This window comes from Pan paniscus, chromosome 11 (genome assembly GCF_029289425.2).
Source record: "Pan paniscus chromosome 11, NHGRI_mPanPan1-v2.0_pri, whole genome shotgun sequence".
NCBI lineage: Eukaryota > Metazoa > Chordata > Mammalia > Primates > Hominidae > Pan > Pan paniscus.
In genome coordinates, this window is record NC_073260.2 from 2,711,254 (window position 1) to 2,726,793 (window position 15,540).

The window sequence follows — 15,540 nt, forward strand, 5'->3', positions numbered from 1 at the left end:
GTGGGTCTGGGAGGGGTGGCCAGGAGGTGAGCGCCCTCCTCCCAGGCCCCCAGTCCATCCACTGACACAGCAGCTCACATTTCATTTTTATTGTGCTGGGGGTCAGGCAGCAGCCCCCACTGAGGCCCCACCCAGCCTCTGGGCTGCCTGGCCTGTGCCATGGGTCCCAGGCTCCAGCAGGGAGCTCGTACCTTCCCTCAGCTGAGGGCCCACCTGGCCTTGGGATGCCGTTGGGGTAGCCAGGGTGGGGGTAGCCAGGGTGGGGGTAGCCAGGGGTGGATTCACAGAGAAGACCCCAGCGCACCCCATGCCAGGGTCTGGGGAGCCTCCTGAGGTAGGGGAGGAGGAAGAGGAGGAAGGCCCTGCCTGGCCTTCCGCTCAGTCACCCCGAGGTGGTTTCTGGACCCCCAGCATGTTGGGCAGGGGCATGGGGGCTGCAGGACGGCGTGAGGGGCTCAGCCCAGCCTGGGGCGCTGGGCAGTCACGAGTCTTTCTTGCAGGAGCCTAGGGTTGGATGAGGCTAAGGTCAGAGATCACTGCTCCCCACAGCCTCCCCGCCCAGCTAGATCTGACTGACCCCTTGGCCTTTGGTCGCCCCCGACCCCCAAGCCTGGGTAGCCCCTCTAGGCCCACTGGGCCCAGACCCGGGAGGAGGGCTCTGGAGGGTGGGGGCACTCACAGGACCCCAGCTGCTCCTCCAGGAAGGAAATCTGCTCGCTCAGGGAGTCGATGCGGCCCAGCTGCTGGAAGGAGTGCACCAGGAGGCTGCCGGGGTCCGGGAGCCCATGCTCCAGTGCCTGCGAGGCCAGGCTGTGCAGTGGGGCCAGCACCAGCTGCAGCTTCTGCGGGTGCAGAAGAGCAGTGACCCTGGGCCGGCCCCCGCCCTTTCTGCTCCACCGGGGTCTAGGGAGGACCCCTGGGAAGGGCTCCACAAGCCTCCAGCCCCAGCCTCCGCGGCAGGGCTCCAAGTGTCCACTAGAGGGGGCTGCCGTGGCAGAAAAGCTTGCGGCAGAGTGGGTGCCTGGGGCGTCAGGCTGGCGGGGTGGTCCCAGCCTTGGGGTCCCTGGCAGCAGAACTGGGGGACAGCTGGACCACTGGCCAGTGGGAAGACTGGCAGGAGCTCTTTGTCCTGGTGGGGACAAAGATGGTGGGGGGTGGGGAGGTTTCGTCTGGGTCCAGGCTCTGTGTATTGTCTGGGGGGCTGTCAAGCTTGGTTCCTCCAGCCCTGGGGATTCCTGGTCAGTGTCCAGCTGCTTCTGCCCAGCATGGATCCAGGCCAGGGCCCCCTCGGCAGTCAGCAGCGAGGAAGCCGCCTCCCCAGGGCCAGGACCTTCCCAGACCACCCCTAGCCATCCGTGGGTTGGGACCATGTCCCAGGAGACTACGGAGCCTGTACCCGGGCCTGGGCCTCTGCTGTCGTGAGGACCTGCCCCCCCCCCACGCCTCACCTCCTCTAGCAGGTCCACCCTGGACTGCAGCCTCTGCACTTCTTCCTTCATTGCACTGTCCGCTCCTGCGGGCAGAGCCAGGCGCTGGGTCACGGCCGGCCGGCTCCCCACCCACACCCCCAGGCTCCCTCCTGTCCCCAGGGAGAGGCAGAGCCAGAAGACTCAGGCCCAGGCCTCTGCCGCCCCCGCTGCCTGCCTGGCGCTGGCCAGAGGTCTCAGGGCTGTGCCGCCTAAGTACGTCGGGGCGCGTGGCTCTGCGCAGAGGCTCAGGGTCCCGGCCACGCTGAGGGAGGTCAAGGCTGAGGTCTCAGCGGCGCTTTCGATGCGGTGCCGTGGACGGCGCATTATTACTCACGGTACGAGTTTGAAGTGTCACAGCGCGTACCAAAAGTAATAATGTCCCGTCGCCAGCGGAGGCGTGGCATCTTCCAGAATGCTGCGCTGGATGCAGACAGGACCCCGGGATGGGGCACTTCTGCCTTCTTGGCTGATATGAGGCTCCGGGCAACCTGCCCCCAGTTCTCGGGAACCCACCTATCCTCCCTCCCCATCCTCCCTCCCTGGAGAGGGAGCCCCCACCGCCTTCCGCCCAGATTCCAGTGCCCCCCACCATGCCTAACAGCCACACGGCAATGTCCACTGCCTGCCTGCCTCCCCAGGCCAGGCACAGCCAGGGCTGTTTACCTGTCGGGTTGGGGGCCACCCTGGGGGGCCCTCCCTTGGGCACGCAGAGTGTACCGTCTGCAGACAGGCTGTGCCCCTCCCAACACTGGCACCAGTAACTGCCGGCGGTGTTGACGCAGCGCTGGGGACAGCCGCCCCTCCTAGCACTGCATTCATCCACATCTGCAGGAAACGGGGTGTCAGGCGGCCATGCCTGCGGGAGGGGTCCTGCCCACACAGCTCCCTTCACAACCACCCACTCATGGGCCAGCAGTAACCCCAGGACATGCAAGGAGGTGCCCAGGACCCTTCCAGGGCCCCCCAGGGTAGAGCCAGCCTCACCTGACTGGCAGGTGTCACCCTGCCATCCTGCAGGGCAGCGGCAGCGGCCAGGCTGGACACAGCTCCCTCCGTTCCGGCATGGCGGCTGGCATATTGCTGTGGGCGGGGGAGGCTGGTCACCAGCTCAGTTGGGTCCCCAGCACCCTGTGGGGGCAGCTGCTAGGGAGGGGGTGCTCTGCGGCAAGGTGGTGCTTTGCTCGGGGTTCAAGAAAAGCAGCAGGAGCGTTGCTGGAAGATTGGGGAACAGTCGCCCTCCTAACACCGGGCGCCGAGGGACGTAGCCCTCACCTGCTCCACAGGCCCCGGGAAGCCCGCTGGTCCTCTTCCAGCCGGGGCAGCACGCGTAGCGAGGCCTGGCAGGGGCCAGCCCAGGGCTGCGGCGGTAGGCGGTCCTATAGATGGTTCTGTGGGGTGGGTGGGACAGCTCAGAGGGGCATCCTACTCCCCCTTAGTCACCTGCTGGGCATCTAGAGTCCCCTCTCAGAGTGGACAGGGTTACCCCAGCATGCCCCCAAGGGTCTTCTCCTCAAGGGATGGCACGGAGGGGTCACTGCACAGCCGTTTCCCTGCCTGGGCCTTCCGGTGCTGGCCGGGACTCAAGCCACAGCAGGAAGGCCCAGCCACACTCCGCATGGAGCAGAGGCAGTGGCCAGGCCTGTGTGTGCCCCCACCTATCTGGCCTCCTACTGTGGGGGCATCCAGGCCCCAGAGGAGAGGGTGTGCCCGGCCTACGGCGAGTCACGGCAGAGTGTGGGCCCTGGGCATCGGAGCGCTTCTTAAACCTCCAGGAGTCTGAATTCCCAGGCCCCTCCCCCAGCAGGGGGTGGAGCTCCCACACCCAGGAAGGACTCTGCCCCAGGCGGAGACTTAGGGGTGTGTGCCCCTTGTGTGGGCATACAGGACATTTCACGGTCTCATCTGTGCCCACTGGGGGCCGTCATGTGGAGGGGGGTGCCCAGTGGAGTGGGACCAGGGGAGTCAGGCACCATTCTGTGTATATGGCAACTTGCAGCCAGGGATGCCAGGGTAGGGAGGGGTTAGTCCCCCGGAAGTGGAGGGGTGCAGACAGGATGGGTGACCCCTCTAAACATGGGGATGCTCTTAGAGGTGCGGTCCTTTGAGACGTGTCGGGGCAAGAGCAAGGATTAGGACACTGGAGGTGATCGTGGAACCCCTTGGCTCCGGCCGCCCTGGGTCGCCCATCTCAGGCAGCCCTCTCATGGCTCTGGCCTCAGTTTCCCATCTTGGGTCCCAGGATTCACCCCCGCCTCGCCCCTGACATGCTGATGTGTGGCCTACTTGGGAGGCTGGGGCTGGGTGAGCTCGGTGTGGTGGGGCACTCACCGGTAGGTGCTGCAGGCCCGGTGCCCGTCGCAGGTGGTGAGGAAGGGCTGGTACACACGCTGCACGAACGACTCGGAGACAGGGTCCCCGTGAGCCCGGACAGCACACACCCTACGGCTGCGGGGGTGGAGAGGGGGTCAGCCCAGGAGTCCCAGAGCAGGACCCAAGAATGATGGGAACCTGTGGCCGGGGCAGGACCCTCAGCAGGAACCCCCAGGGAGTCCCCGACAGGTGCTGAGGGCTGCCTCTAGGAGGTGCTGAGGGCTCCCGGTCCCCCCACCCCAGCACTCCCAGGCTAGGGCTTGGCTCACCCGGGCCGGTAGGCGTGCTCTGTGCCGCCCACTGCCAACACCAGAAGCCACATCAGCAGCACCTCCTGAGAGCCCCTCATGGCCTGTGCCTCCAGGCGGGGTGGCCTTCTCCTCTGGGTGGCCTGGGGCACAAAGCATGACCCCTAAGTCTCCCCGCAGATGCCCCCAGGACGCGGGTGCAGTTTGCACTTGCTCCGCGAGGCTTGCCCAGCTCATCTCCGCTGGAGCCTCCACCAGTGGGACAGCCCCACGGTGGCGCCCACTCTCTCCTCCGCTGGCCCCCTCTTCCAGCTAGCCAGACCCTCACCAGGCACAAACAGCTGGGGCCACAGCCTGGGGGCCACAGGGGGGGTGACGCTGTCCAGAGCTCTTGGTGCAGGAATCGAGTGGATCCTGCTGGGCATCTGCCCGAGGCTCCGGGAAGGATGGCTCCAGCTACGGGTGGCCCAGTTTCTCCTGTCCTGCCTGGTTCCAGGGCCCTCCTCACAGCAGGGCAGGGGTGAGTTTGCACCCCAGTCTGTGCAAACGGGGTGTTCGTGGGCAGAGCTGGGATCCAGCCCCACCAGGGACCTGCCGGCCTCAGCCCTTCTGGAATTGGATTTCTCATCTGAGTGTGGAACCGGCCCCAGTAGGTGGGCCAGCAGCTGCAAGCCAGCAGGAACCGTGCGGGGGGTGCACACATTCTAAGACCACCAGAGGGGCGGCCTTCATTTTAGAGGGGGTCCCTCCCAGGCTGGGATATGTGTGCAGTCAGCCTCCAGGGATCCTGGGACAGTGGCTGTGCCAGGTGCACACCTGGGGGTGAGGAGCAGCCCCCGACAGTGTCACTGGAACCGGAATCCAACCCCCTCCTGGCTGTGCAGCAGGAGCCAGGGGCCCGGGTGAGGCTTCCTGAGAGCACGAGAGAGCCCAGAATTAATGGTCTGTGACAATGCCGGGAATGGGCTTCTGTCCTATGCGCAGCCAGGGGTCTGGAGAGCTGGCGAGCCCCTGCCATGCTGCAGGGTCCCACCCAGGGCCTCTCACGGGTGCTTCCCAAAGGCTGGGTGGGTTCCTTCCGAGGCACTGCAGGGCCCTCCGCAGGGAAAGGCCAGGCTTCGGGTGGGGGCAGAGGCTGGGGTAAGGCTGTCCCTTCTCTGGGATTCAGTTTCCTCACACACTAGAATAGGGTCTCTGAGGCCCCTCCTCAGCTCTGACAGCCAGTCCTATAAATAGTCACACTGTCCTCAGTCGCTGCTGGCCAGCCCCACTGGGTGTGGAGCACGATCCCACACCTGCTTCCCACGGGCACTGCCAAGGCATCACCCGGTCCCAGCAGGGAGTGTGGCTGGGGGTCCTTCCTGGGCCTCCTGTCCCCTGTGCGCTGGAGAGAGGAGGGCAGGGCAGAGGCCACCAACTAGGCAGAGGCTGCCCTGGGCAGCTGAGGGGTGGGGACTTAGCTTGGGGGCAGGGGGGGCATCACAGCAGTTTTTGGGCAGGAGTTTGTCCAGGGGGCAGAGCTGGCTGGAGATTAACTCTGGGGATGGGCCCTGGATGAAGGACACTGTTAGGGGCTGGGTCTGGTGCGACCTCAAGGCAAGACTCGAAGTCGGGGGACGTTGGGGAGTAGGACCCGGGAAGGAAGAGGTAGGGCAGCGGCCCGGCGGCTTGATGTGAGCAGGGGGATGCCAGGGCGGGCCTGGGGGGAGGCGAATCTCCCAGACCTCATTGCCCCCCACACATATTCGCACAGCACCCCCCACAATTCCTGAGAGTCGTCTGGAAAGGAAGTGGTGCTAAGTGGAGACTCAATTTTTGAAAGTCATGCTTTTCCCGAGGCCAGAGGAAGCCCGTGGTGCTCTCCGAGCTGGTGCTGCAAGCCCCATTTCCCTGGGGGGGGCCACAGCCTCGACCCAGGGGTGCCGGGCGGGGAGGGGGCGGCGGCTCCAGGTGGACCAGCAGTCCGGTCCCCGTGCCCCCAGCGCCCACGGGCTCCCTCCCCACCTGCCCGGCAGCAGCCCCGCAGCCCCCACCCGCGAGAGCCCGGGTCCGCAGAGGGAGGGGCCTGGCTGCGCCGCAGGCACTGGCGGACCCCTCGCGGCGGGAGCAGGGCTGGGGACCTCGGGGCCCACGAGGGAGGGCGCAGAGGCGGAGCGAGACGGACCTGCCCGCCGCCCCCTCCCAGCCGCGCTGCTGGCTCCGGGGTTCGCGGGGGGCGGAGCAGGCAGCATAGGCTGGGCCCCGAGGCGCTGAGTCGCGCCGGGTCGGACGAGGGGCCGCGGCGACCCCGGCCCTCCCCGCCGCGCCGCCCGCCCGCCGCCGGCAGGGGGAGCCGGTTCCCGGGGCCGCTGGGCCCATTCTCCCGGCCCGGCCCGACCCAGCCGCGGGCGCCCCGGCCCGCTACCCCCCCGGCCCCAGCGGTCGCGCTGCCTCGTCCCGGAGCCGCCCCCAGCTCCGCGCGCGGCCAGGTTCCCCGCCCCCGGGGGCTCCGCGGGTCCCGCCCTCGACCCAGCCCGGGCGGCGAGCAGACCCCGACCCCGGCGCGCCCCGCTCGCTCCGCACTCACCGCCGGATCCGGGGCGCGCACGCGCCGCCGCCACTGCCGCCCGAGCCCGCGCCGTGGGGGCCCCGAGCCCCGCCCCGCCCCGCCCCCGGCCCCGCCCCACCTGGCGGCCCCGCCCCGCCCCCATTGCGCAGACGGGGAAACTGAGGCCCCGCGGCGGACGAGCTGCCCCCGGGCGGGCAGTGACTCTGCTGGAACCCGGGGCTGACGCAAACGCGCCTCTGAGCCGCGGCCCGCCAGCCCCGCTCCGGGAATCCTGGGGCCCGAGTCCCCGCGGCAGGGCGCTCGCTGCGCGGTCGCTGGGGACGCACGACCAAGCCCGGCCACCAGGAGCCAGGAGAGGCCGCCCAGGGCGCCCACACTGACGGGGCTGCGGGCCCTTTGCTAGCTTTCAAGCCCCCCAGGCTGAAAACCACCCCGGGACGCCCATCTCAGCCGCTGGGGGGCCGCGCGGTAGGCGCCCGGCGCAGGTTAGCACTGAGCTGGGTTCTGCAGCCTCGCAGGCAGTGGGCATCATGACCGTCCCCACCGCAGGCCCAGAGACCCAGATCTCCTCTGAGACCACATGGCAGAGCCCAGGCCTGCCTCCTAGCCTTAGCGTGTTAGGTTGGGGGCCCCTGCGCCGGCCCCCACCTGGCCCTCTCTCAGGCATCAGGCACCCTCACCGGGGTCACTGGGTCACTGCTGAGTTCAGCACAGTCAGGGCCATCGCAGAACACTCCTCCCAGCGAATCCACAGGCCCCCAGAGAGTCTCCTCACACCAGAGGTCCCTGGGCTGGTCACCTCTCTTCTCCAGGCCTCCATTTCCAAATTTATAAGATGGGGCTAAACAGCCCTGGGATCTAGTGATGGTGAGGTCGTGGCCACACAACAATTGTTACAGCTGTTACTGCGGGCGCGGCACGTGGGGCTCGGGCCAGCCCAATTCAGCAGCCCCTCAGACCCCAGCTGGAGCCAGCGCCCTGTGTCATAACCCGCGTGGGTGCCGGTGTGAGAAGTGTTCCCTCGGAGCAAGGGGTTTGCTGGGACTCACCTGGCGGAGGAGAATCCGTCATCCCCCGGACAGGGGCAGGAGCTGCTCCTCCGGGTGGTGGGGGCCACCTGTGCCTCCCCGGTCCTGGGGGCTGCTGGTTGGAGAGGAGGTGTGCGTCAGTGCCTCCGCACAGTCCTGGTCACCCTGATGTCTGGGGGCTGGGAAGGGGCCGGGGACCAGCTTTCGGTGCTGCTGTGGGACCTCTGCCTGCACTAGGCCTACAGGCCCCTGTCCTGCACCTACCCCGACCCCATCCTGTCCTAAGCTGATTGTCCTCTCGGATCGCAGCCCCTGGCCTCAGTAAAATGGGGTTATTGCCTCCAGCCCTGGACTCCCTGGCATGGGGATGGGAGGCTGCTGTGAGTGGAGCCGGAGGTCTCTCCATGTAACCCAGGGTGCTGGGCAAGGGGCCTGCAGATGGGTCCGAGAGGGCCACCAGCTTGGTCCTACCTTGGTGCATGGGAGCTGGAGGAAGGGAGGGGCCCAGGTCCCCAGAGAGGAGTCCCCAAAATGAGGCCGCCCCACCCTGCAATCCAGTGGCCACTGCTCTGGACCAGGGGCCCTGGAAGCCCCTGGCACATGGTCCGAGGGACGACCAGAGCAGCTGCTGTCAGGGGGCGTTCCTCATCTGACTGGGGAGTCCTAGGGCTCCTGGCGCCCTGAGCCCACGCAGGGCAGCTCTTACCTAGCCCCCAGCAGTGAAGTGTTCAGAGTGGGGCCTAGGGGGCCTCTGGGTGGGAGAGCCACCGCCACCCTCCCTGTCCCCTGCCCCTGGCCTCATCTCTGGATCTGCGGTCACTTAACCCTTTGACCTGCCTCCCCACCTCTCCTGCCTGAGTCTGGAAGAGGCGATGGAGCAGAAAGGGCAGCTCCAGGGCTGCCCCGAGTCAGCCCTTGCTGCCCCCATCCTGGCTAGGCACCATTTGGAAAGTGGGGGTTCTCAGACAGGCTTCTTGGTGTGGACGTATGAGACAAAAAGTGGGGCCTTCTAGGACCCACTATGGCTTTGGGGGCTTTGGGATGGGGCTTCAGCCACTCTGCATGAGGCTGGGGAGAAGGAGAACAAGGGCTTCTCCAGGGTCCAAGGGGGGCCCACAGAGTCACCCATTTGCCCACCGCACCCTACCAAGTCATCCCTAAGCCTGAGCCCCACGTCCCGCACCCTGGATTCACACTGCTCATCCTGGCTACAGATGTGGCTTTGGGGTTCCTCTCCCTCGGGGCCAGTTCCCCTCCCCAGGCCCCCGTTGGGTTGCTCATCCACTGCTAGGGAGAAGATGAGGAGACCTCGGCCCTTGGGACACCGCAGGGCGTAGCGCGAAGCCCCTCACAGCGGGCCCAGCCAAGCTGAACTTTGCTGCCAACCGCAGGGGCTGCTCTGCGGAGGGAGAGAGAGGCCAGAGGGTGGGGTTCAGGGGAAGGGCGACTGGGGGTGAAGTGTTGGAGTCAGCAGACTGGATTGGGATCTATGCTGGGCCACCCACTAGCAGGCGTTTGGCCAAGGGGCCTCAGTGGCCTCCTCTGTGCAGAAGGGGAGGAGACTGGGACCCCTCCCCTGTGACCTTGCTGGGGAGCAGATTGCGGAGCAGCCAGCGGGCACCGCGGTCAGCGGGAGTGAGGGGCACGGGGGGCCCGCCCTGTCCGCTCCCTGCCCCTCCGAGGCCACCCCGCCATACCTGATGCTGCTGGAGCCCAGGCGTGGCCATGGTGGCCGCTGCTGTGTCCTGGGACTGGAGATGGACCCTAGCCCTTGCTGGGGCCTCAGGCCCACTGGCCGCCTGGAGGCACCTCCTGAGGCCCACCTGCCTGGCCTGTCCACAGGAGCCTCCCTTGCAGCCGTGCGGGGCCAGCTTGGTGCAGGGAGGCTCCCCCCGGGCGAGGAAGGGCGGCTTTTTATGCTCCGTCCTGGGTAATCGGGATTGGGATGGGCCCTTCCCAGCCGGACTTCCTGTGTGTGTTCTCCGCTGATAACGGGGACGTGTCGTCGGACAAACAGGAGGCTGAGGGGGGTGGGGGCCACCGTGTGAGGGGGCCTGGACAAACTGCCCAGGGGTGGGGAAGCCGTCCCCTGGGCCATCAGAGTCTAGCCCCAAAACAGCCAGAAACCAGGGCTGGACCCTGCTGGAGACCCTGGGGAGAGTGTGGGGTGGAGGACGTAAGCCCAGGGCCCTCCCAGGACCGTGGGTCCACAGGCCATGCTCACGTGTGGCTGGACAGAAGGGAGCTGCTGCATCTTTGGGCCACAGGATGCTGGGCCCTCCCCCAGGACACCCCCAGATGTGTGTGACACAGCACGGGAGCTTGGAGGGGCCCCAGGCCAAGGCAGGGACCAGCCACACGGGAGCCTTGACCAGTGAGGGATGGCAAGTGGCAAGGCCCGGCAGGAAGGGACTGGGGTGGCAAGACAGGCTGAGCGGTCCGAGAACAGCCTGTTCCGTGGGTCCCTGAGGCCCATGGTGAGGGGGTGACGGGAGGGGACAAGCATGGAGTCCAAGCTCTCTCCCCTAAGAGAGCCGCCAGTGAGGCTGTGAGCCCCTGCCCTGGAGATGGGCAAGCAGGCCCAACGCCCTCAGCCCCACTTCACAGGGGTGCTCTGGGCTGGCAGCAGGCTGCGGCCGGGGGTGTGGGGAGGGATGCGGGACACTGTGGGTGATCACAGGGGGTGCTCTGTCAGATTCCCGGCGTCCCAGCCTCCAGGTCTGACCCTCAGCTTCCCTGTTCAGGCGGCAGTGGGAGCCTCAGGCCGAGCGAGCCACTGTGGCAAAGGTGGGCTGGGTGGGAGGGGACACGGTGCCGAAGGGAGCTGGGTGGCTTTGGAGGGCACGCCTGGAACCCCAGGAGAGCAGGGCCTCTCCCAACCCCGCTGTCCGTGGGGTGTGAGCCCTGCTTTGAGGTCAGCCCCTGTCGGCCTGATGCCTGGGACACCCCCATTTCCCTGGCCCTGGGCGGTCAGTGTGCCCCCACCTCTCCAGCCCCACTCAGCTGGGCAACTTGAGCCAAGGGAGGCTGGGGCAGCTGGGGAAATTCCCCACGGGACTTTGGAGGGCAGGTGGAAACCTCACCCACACGCGATGCGCCTCCCTCTCAAGCAGGAACCAGCTCCCCTCTACCCATGGCCAGGGGAAGGGTCTGCTCTGGGCGCCAGGCTGTGGTCAGGGCTCAGGGCCTCAGCCAGGCAGGCCCTCACTCTTCTCCGGGCCTGTTTCTGCACCTGCTCCATGGTCACTGAGCTGGTTTAAGGGGGCGCTCCTGGCACCCAGGCACCGCTGGTCTGAGCGGGAGGGGCCTCTTTCCAGAGGTGGCCCCTGCCCCGAGGTTGGAGCAGACAGGCAGAACCCCATTTCCCCACCTCCTCCACACTAGGCCACCCTGGGATCTGACCCTTACCCTACTGGCTGCACCCTCAGCCGCCCTGTGCCTCCCTCGGCCCCCTGGCTCTCCCACCCAGGGGCTCATCCTGCCCTGGCCAGCCTGTCCCTCCAGCTGTCAGGAGGGGGTTGCAGTGAAGAATGAGTTGGCAGCAGGCTGGGCCCAGTCCCCCAGGCTGTCACCTAGGAGCCCAGTGCCAGGAGGACAGCCTGGGGAGGACCCAGACTCTGCCCTCGCCCCTGGCTGTAAGCACAGCAGTCAGTTCACTGGGAAGGACCCAGCGGGCCAAGCCTTAGCAACTCGTGCACTCGGCTACTTAGCTACTCCACCGTATAGGGGCCCAGTAGGCTTGTGCCCCCATCCCAGGAGGTGCCCTCTTGCCCTCTGCCTGCATCCCTGCGGCCTGCCCCCTCCTCCCCCACCTGCATGCCCCTGGATCTGCCCTGGCCTCCTGGTGGAAGGACCCACAAGCATGGGGTGGGCTAGATCCAGCCCTTTCTGTGTACAGAGGGGGAAACTGAGGCCCAGAGGGAGAAGTGACCGGCCCAGGTGAGCCTGGAGGCCGGACAGGGCTGGGATGCTTGGCACAGGAGGCCGCCTCACCCTTCCTTCCTCTTCTTGGGGAGCCCCATGTCCCCCACCCCAGCTTGTCCTATGTCCCAACCTGGAGCAGCCCCTGTCATCAGACCTATCCGGCCAGGGGACAGCTCGGGGCAGGAGTAGCTAAGTAGCCGAGTGCACGAGTTGCTAAGGCTTGGCCCGCTGGGGGCCTTCCCGGTGAACTGACTGCTGTGCTTACAGGCCAGGGGCGAGGGCAGAGTCTGCGTCCTCCCCAGGCTGTCCTCCTGGCACTGGACTCCTGGGTGACAGCCTGGGGGGCTGGCCACCGCCTGCTGCCAACTTGTTCTTCACTGCAACCCCCTCCTGATAAGCTCTGCCCTGCCCCCAGCCCCTCCCCAGGCCAAGACTAGACCCTCCCCAAGGGAAGGAGGCCTGGGCTCAGGCCCAGAGTGCCAGCTTTGCCCTATCCCATAGCCTGGAGCCACCACAGGAGGGGCACTCCACTCTCTTGGGCTCCTGGAGCCTCAGAGGCAGGTACAGGAGGTGGGCTGGGGCCTTGCCCTAATGTCGGGGGCCCAGCGGGGACAGGAGGGGCGGGGGGTTGGCAGGGGACAGACATGGGTTCTTGGACGCCAGAGGGTACTGGGGGTCCAGGGGGTTGGGGCTGCCCCCGGGTTCTGGTATGGGTGGAGCACACTCTGTGCCCAAGGCCCAGGGGCTCAGCAAGGGGCAGGCGGGCCCCTCCCTCACCCTCCGGTCCTTGGAGGTGCCCCCTTCCCTGCCCTGGCCGCTCTGGTGGCGTGTGTTTGGGATCATGGCACAGACCTTCAGCAGGGAATCATTTTGGGAGTCAGCAGTGCCTCCTGCCCAGGCTCCAGCCCCACAGAAGCCAGGCCGGGCCCCACGCCTGGCCTCCTCCCCTCACCTCAGGGGCCCAGCACAGAGGGGGAGACCTGGTGGGAGAGTGTGGCCACCCCAAGGCCTGCGCCTGTCCTCATCTGGGCACTGGAAGGTCTGGAGCCCAGGGCTTCACCCTGCCTGGGGTGGCGTCAGAGGCGGAGGCCCGGCAGGGGCAGGAAGCTGGAGCTCTGGTCCCAGCTTTGTGCCCCACACAGGCCTCAGTTTCCCCATTGGCTCTCTTGTCAGCAGGGCCATGTTGTCCAGTGGCCTTCCAGCCACCTGGGAATGTTCTGAGGTTAGTTATAAGGGGAAGGGCTGCCTTACCTTCCCAGAGCGTGCTGGCTGGGCAGAGAGGCGTGGAGGGGCCTGGCAGAGCCCCCCGGGCCCTCCCGGGCCTCCCGGACCCCTCACCAGGGTGCTTTTGGCCTCTGAAGCCCCAGGAGAGGGCAGACTAAGCCCCTGGCAGAGGCCAGCCTGGGCATCTCAGGTGGTGCGAGACAGAGGGGCACCAGGCGCGGCCGCGGGAGCCGGGCTGCAGGAGGTGCAGGAGGAGGGAGTGAAGCAGAGTGCGGGAGGGATGGGGCTTCCTGTTTACCCCGAGCGCCCCCCGGCCTCGGACGGGCTGGCTCTGTCAGCCACGGATGTGGTGGAACCTTCCCATCAGAGGACGTCCCGGACCCGACGGGGGCTGGAGGGAGCTGCCGGGCGGGGTGCCTGCGGGCAGAGGAGCCGTCTGCTCCCGAGCGAGGGTTTGGACAGGGAGAAGTGAGGGTCCCCAGCCTTTCCTCTCTCCTCTCCCTGCCTGCTCCGGCCCCTGACCCACGCCCCAGAGCGACACCCTCTGAGTTGAGGGGCTTCCATTTTCAGAGGAGGCGGCTGGCTCACAGGTGGAAGCCGCTTGTTCAAGGGTGGAAAATGGAGGCCCAGGACTGGAGTCCGGGCACCTGAGCCTCGGGGGTCGCCCGGGGGACCCCTCGCCCTTCCCCTGGCCGCTCCCGTCTCCCTTCCTGGGGCTGCCCACTGCTCCAGCTGATGGCGTGGAGGAGTCCATGGCCTTGTGGGCTGGCTTCTTGGCAGGTCCCCACCGGCTTTGCATCTGAGTGTCCCCTTCTCCTGACATTGCCCCTACCCTGGTCCGGTCCACCCCGCTTCCTGCCTGGATAACAGTCGCCCCTCCTCGGCCTTGCTGGGCGCCGCTGCCCTTCACACCCAGTGCTCAGGGAGTTTCGCGGAGGGAGACATCGGGTTGTGTGACCTCCTCCTAAGGCGCCACCACACTCAGCACAAAGTCCAATCCTGCCGGTGCTCCATGCCCCTGCCAGGGTGCGCGCTCCACAGGGCAGGGACCCGGACCTGGAAGAGGTGACTTGGAGCAGGTGCGCAGAAGGTGCGGAGTCCCCCACTGCGCCAGGCGTGTCACCCGTTGGTGGCCTGGCAAACTCGAACTGCAGCGAGACGTGGGCTTAGAGATGGGAAAGTGAACCTGAGAGGGGCCGGCAGCCCAGGCAGGAGACACAGCCCCTTGGCCACACCCCAGGGGACTGGCGTGCCCCACTGCTGGCAGCAGGTGATGGGAGCATCCCTGGGAGAACAGACTCCCCCCAGTTCTGCACACACTGCTGGTGCCTTGGAGCTCTTACCAGCCTGGGGGCTTAGCTTTGAACATCTTCGTGTTATCTTTTGGCAGATGTGAAGATAAATGCAGTTCCCTTAGGCTGTCCCTGGGGGGTCCCCAGTCCCAGGAGGGGCAGGAAGCCAGGGAATGCCCTGCAGTTCTCAGGTCCCCTGCCAGCAGTGCAGGAGCATTTGGCCGCCCCACACCCTTGTCAGCACTTGCTGTTGTCTGTCTTTTTCATTTTAGCCATTCTGATGATTTTGCAGTGGTATTGCTGTATTGTTATTTTTGTTCATGTAGGAAGGTGAAGAAAATCTTATTTTTTAAACAGCAGAATCCGTCCCTAGGGAGAGACTTGCTTCACAGGGGAGACACCTGGCTGGGGTGAGAGCGCAGTGTGGGCTCAGGGGGCTGTGTGCTGCAGGCTCCGTGGATGTCCCCAGCAGCACCCAGGGAGTCTGGAGGGGAGGAGAGAGAAGAGGCCTCCACTGTGGAGTGAGCCTGGGAGAGGGGTCCCCAGATGGACACTGGGTGCTGCCTGGCAGCTCACGAGGTGGGCACTGGTGGTCTGACTCTCGAGAAAGCCTTGTTGAGCAGGGTGAGCCCCAGATGGAGCCCCCTAGTGTGTGGGGCACCCCTCCCCTGGGGATGCCTGTGCTTCTGGGGTCTGTGGGCTTCTGGGAAGGGTGTGGGGGTCCCTCCATGGGGGCTTCATCCCTGTCTCTCTTGCGGGGTTGTCATAGAGCTCCAGTAGAGTCAGGGACCATAGGTGCCCTGAAGGCTTCTCTGCCTCAGTTTCCCCTCGTGTCAGACCAGGGCATGGAGGGTCTTCGGAGCCCTGGGGAGGGTCCCGGGGTCTCCAGTTCCCAGTCATGGGGCAGACAGTTTGTGCCTGGGTCCTTCCCAGGAGGGAGGAAGGAGGGGTCCGTAGCTTCCAGCCGATTCTTGGAGGAGGGTCATGTGACCCTCGAGTCGTAGCTTCCAGCAGATTCTTGAAGGAGGGTCATGTGACCCTCGAGTGAGTTCAGAGTCCCCACCCAATGCGGCTGCCAGGGCCTCGCGTGTCCCTTCGGGGTCCTCAGCGCCACGAACGGGGCTGGTCCCAGTGTCCAGCTTCCGGGATCCCGCTCCTGCAGGCCCTGGAGACTGCTTCCCACCCCTGCTGAGGTTCCCATGGGGCTGAGGAAGGGGGACTTGCCGGCCCCCTGAGGCTGCCCTCATGCCTGGCGCCAGTACATGGCACAGAAGTCCCACTCGGTGGGCTGTGATTTGCCCAGGCCCGACGGATGGGGCAGCCGTTAACGTCAAGGGGAAAAAGCACTTCATCTCCCGCGACGGAAGGAGAAGTTCCCGAGAGCTCAGGGCCTGTGGGGCAGTCAGTTGAGGTGGCGGCAGTTCAGCAGCCCGGCCC

The 15,540-nt window shown here is 66.5% G+C and overlaps 1 protein-coding gene across 7 annotated transcripts; it reads right to left on the reverse strand.

Annotated features, from left to right (window-relative positions):
• Window positions 1-74: 74 nt before the first annotated feature.
• Window positions 75-9,555, reverse strand: EGFL7 (EGF like domain multiple 7). 7 transcript variants are annotated; one of them, XM_003816966.5, is made up of 10 exons: window positions 9,361-9,378; window positions 7,685-7,778; window positions 4,109-4,230; window positions 3,798-3,914; window positions 2,742-2,857; window positions 2,454-2,549; window positions 2,133-2,294; window positions 1,449-1,513; window positions 680-842; window positions 75-504 (listed from the first exon to the last, which is right to left on the reverse strand). In XM_003816966.5, exons 3-10 carry the CDS (start codon window positions 4,186-4,188, stop codon window positions 482-484), a joined length of 822 nt encoding a protein of 273 aa, XP_003817014.1. In that variant the 5' UTR covers window positions 4,189-4,230; window positions 7,685-7,778; window positions 9,361-9,378; the 3' UTR covers window positions 75-481. The 7 variants fall into 7 exon arrangements, with proteins under 7 accessions (XP_003817014.1, XP_054973439.1, XP_034785432.1 ...); XM_055117464.2 differs by lacking the exon at window positions 9,361-9,378 and having other exon boundaries at window positions 7,685-7,791; XM_034929541.2 differs by lacking the exons at window positions 7,685-7,778; window positions 9,361-9,378 and adding an exon at window positions 6,654-6,719.
• Between the last annotated feature and the right edge of the window lie 5,985 nt (window positions 9,556-15,540).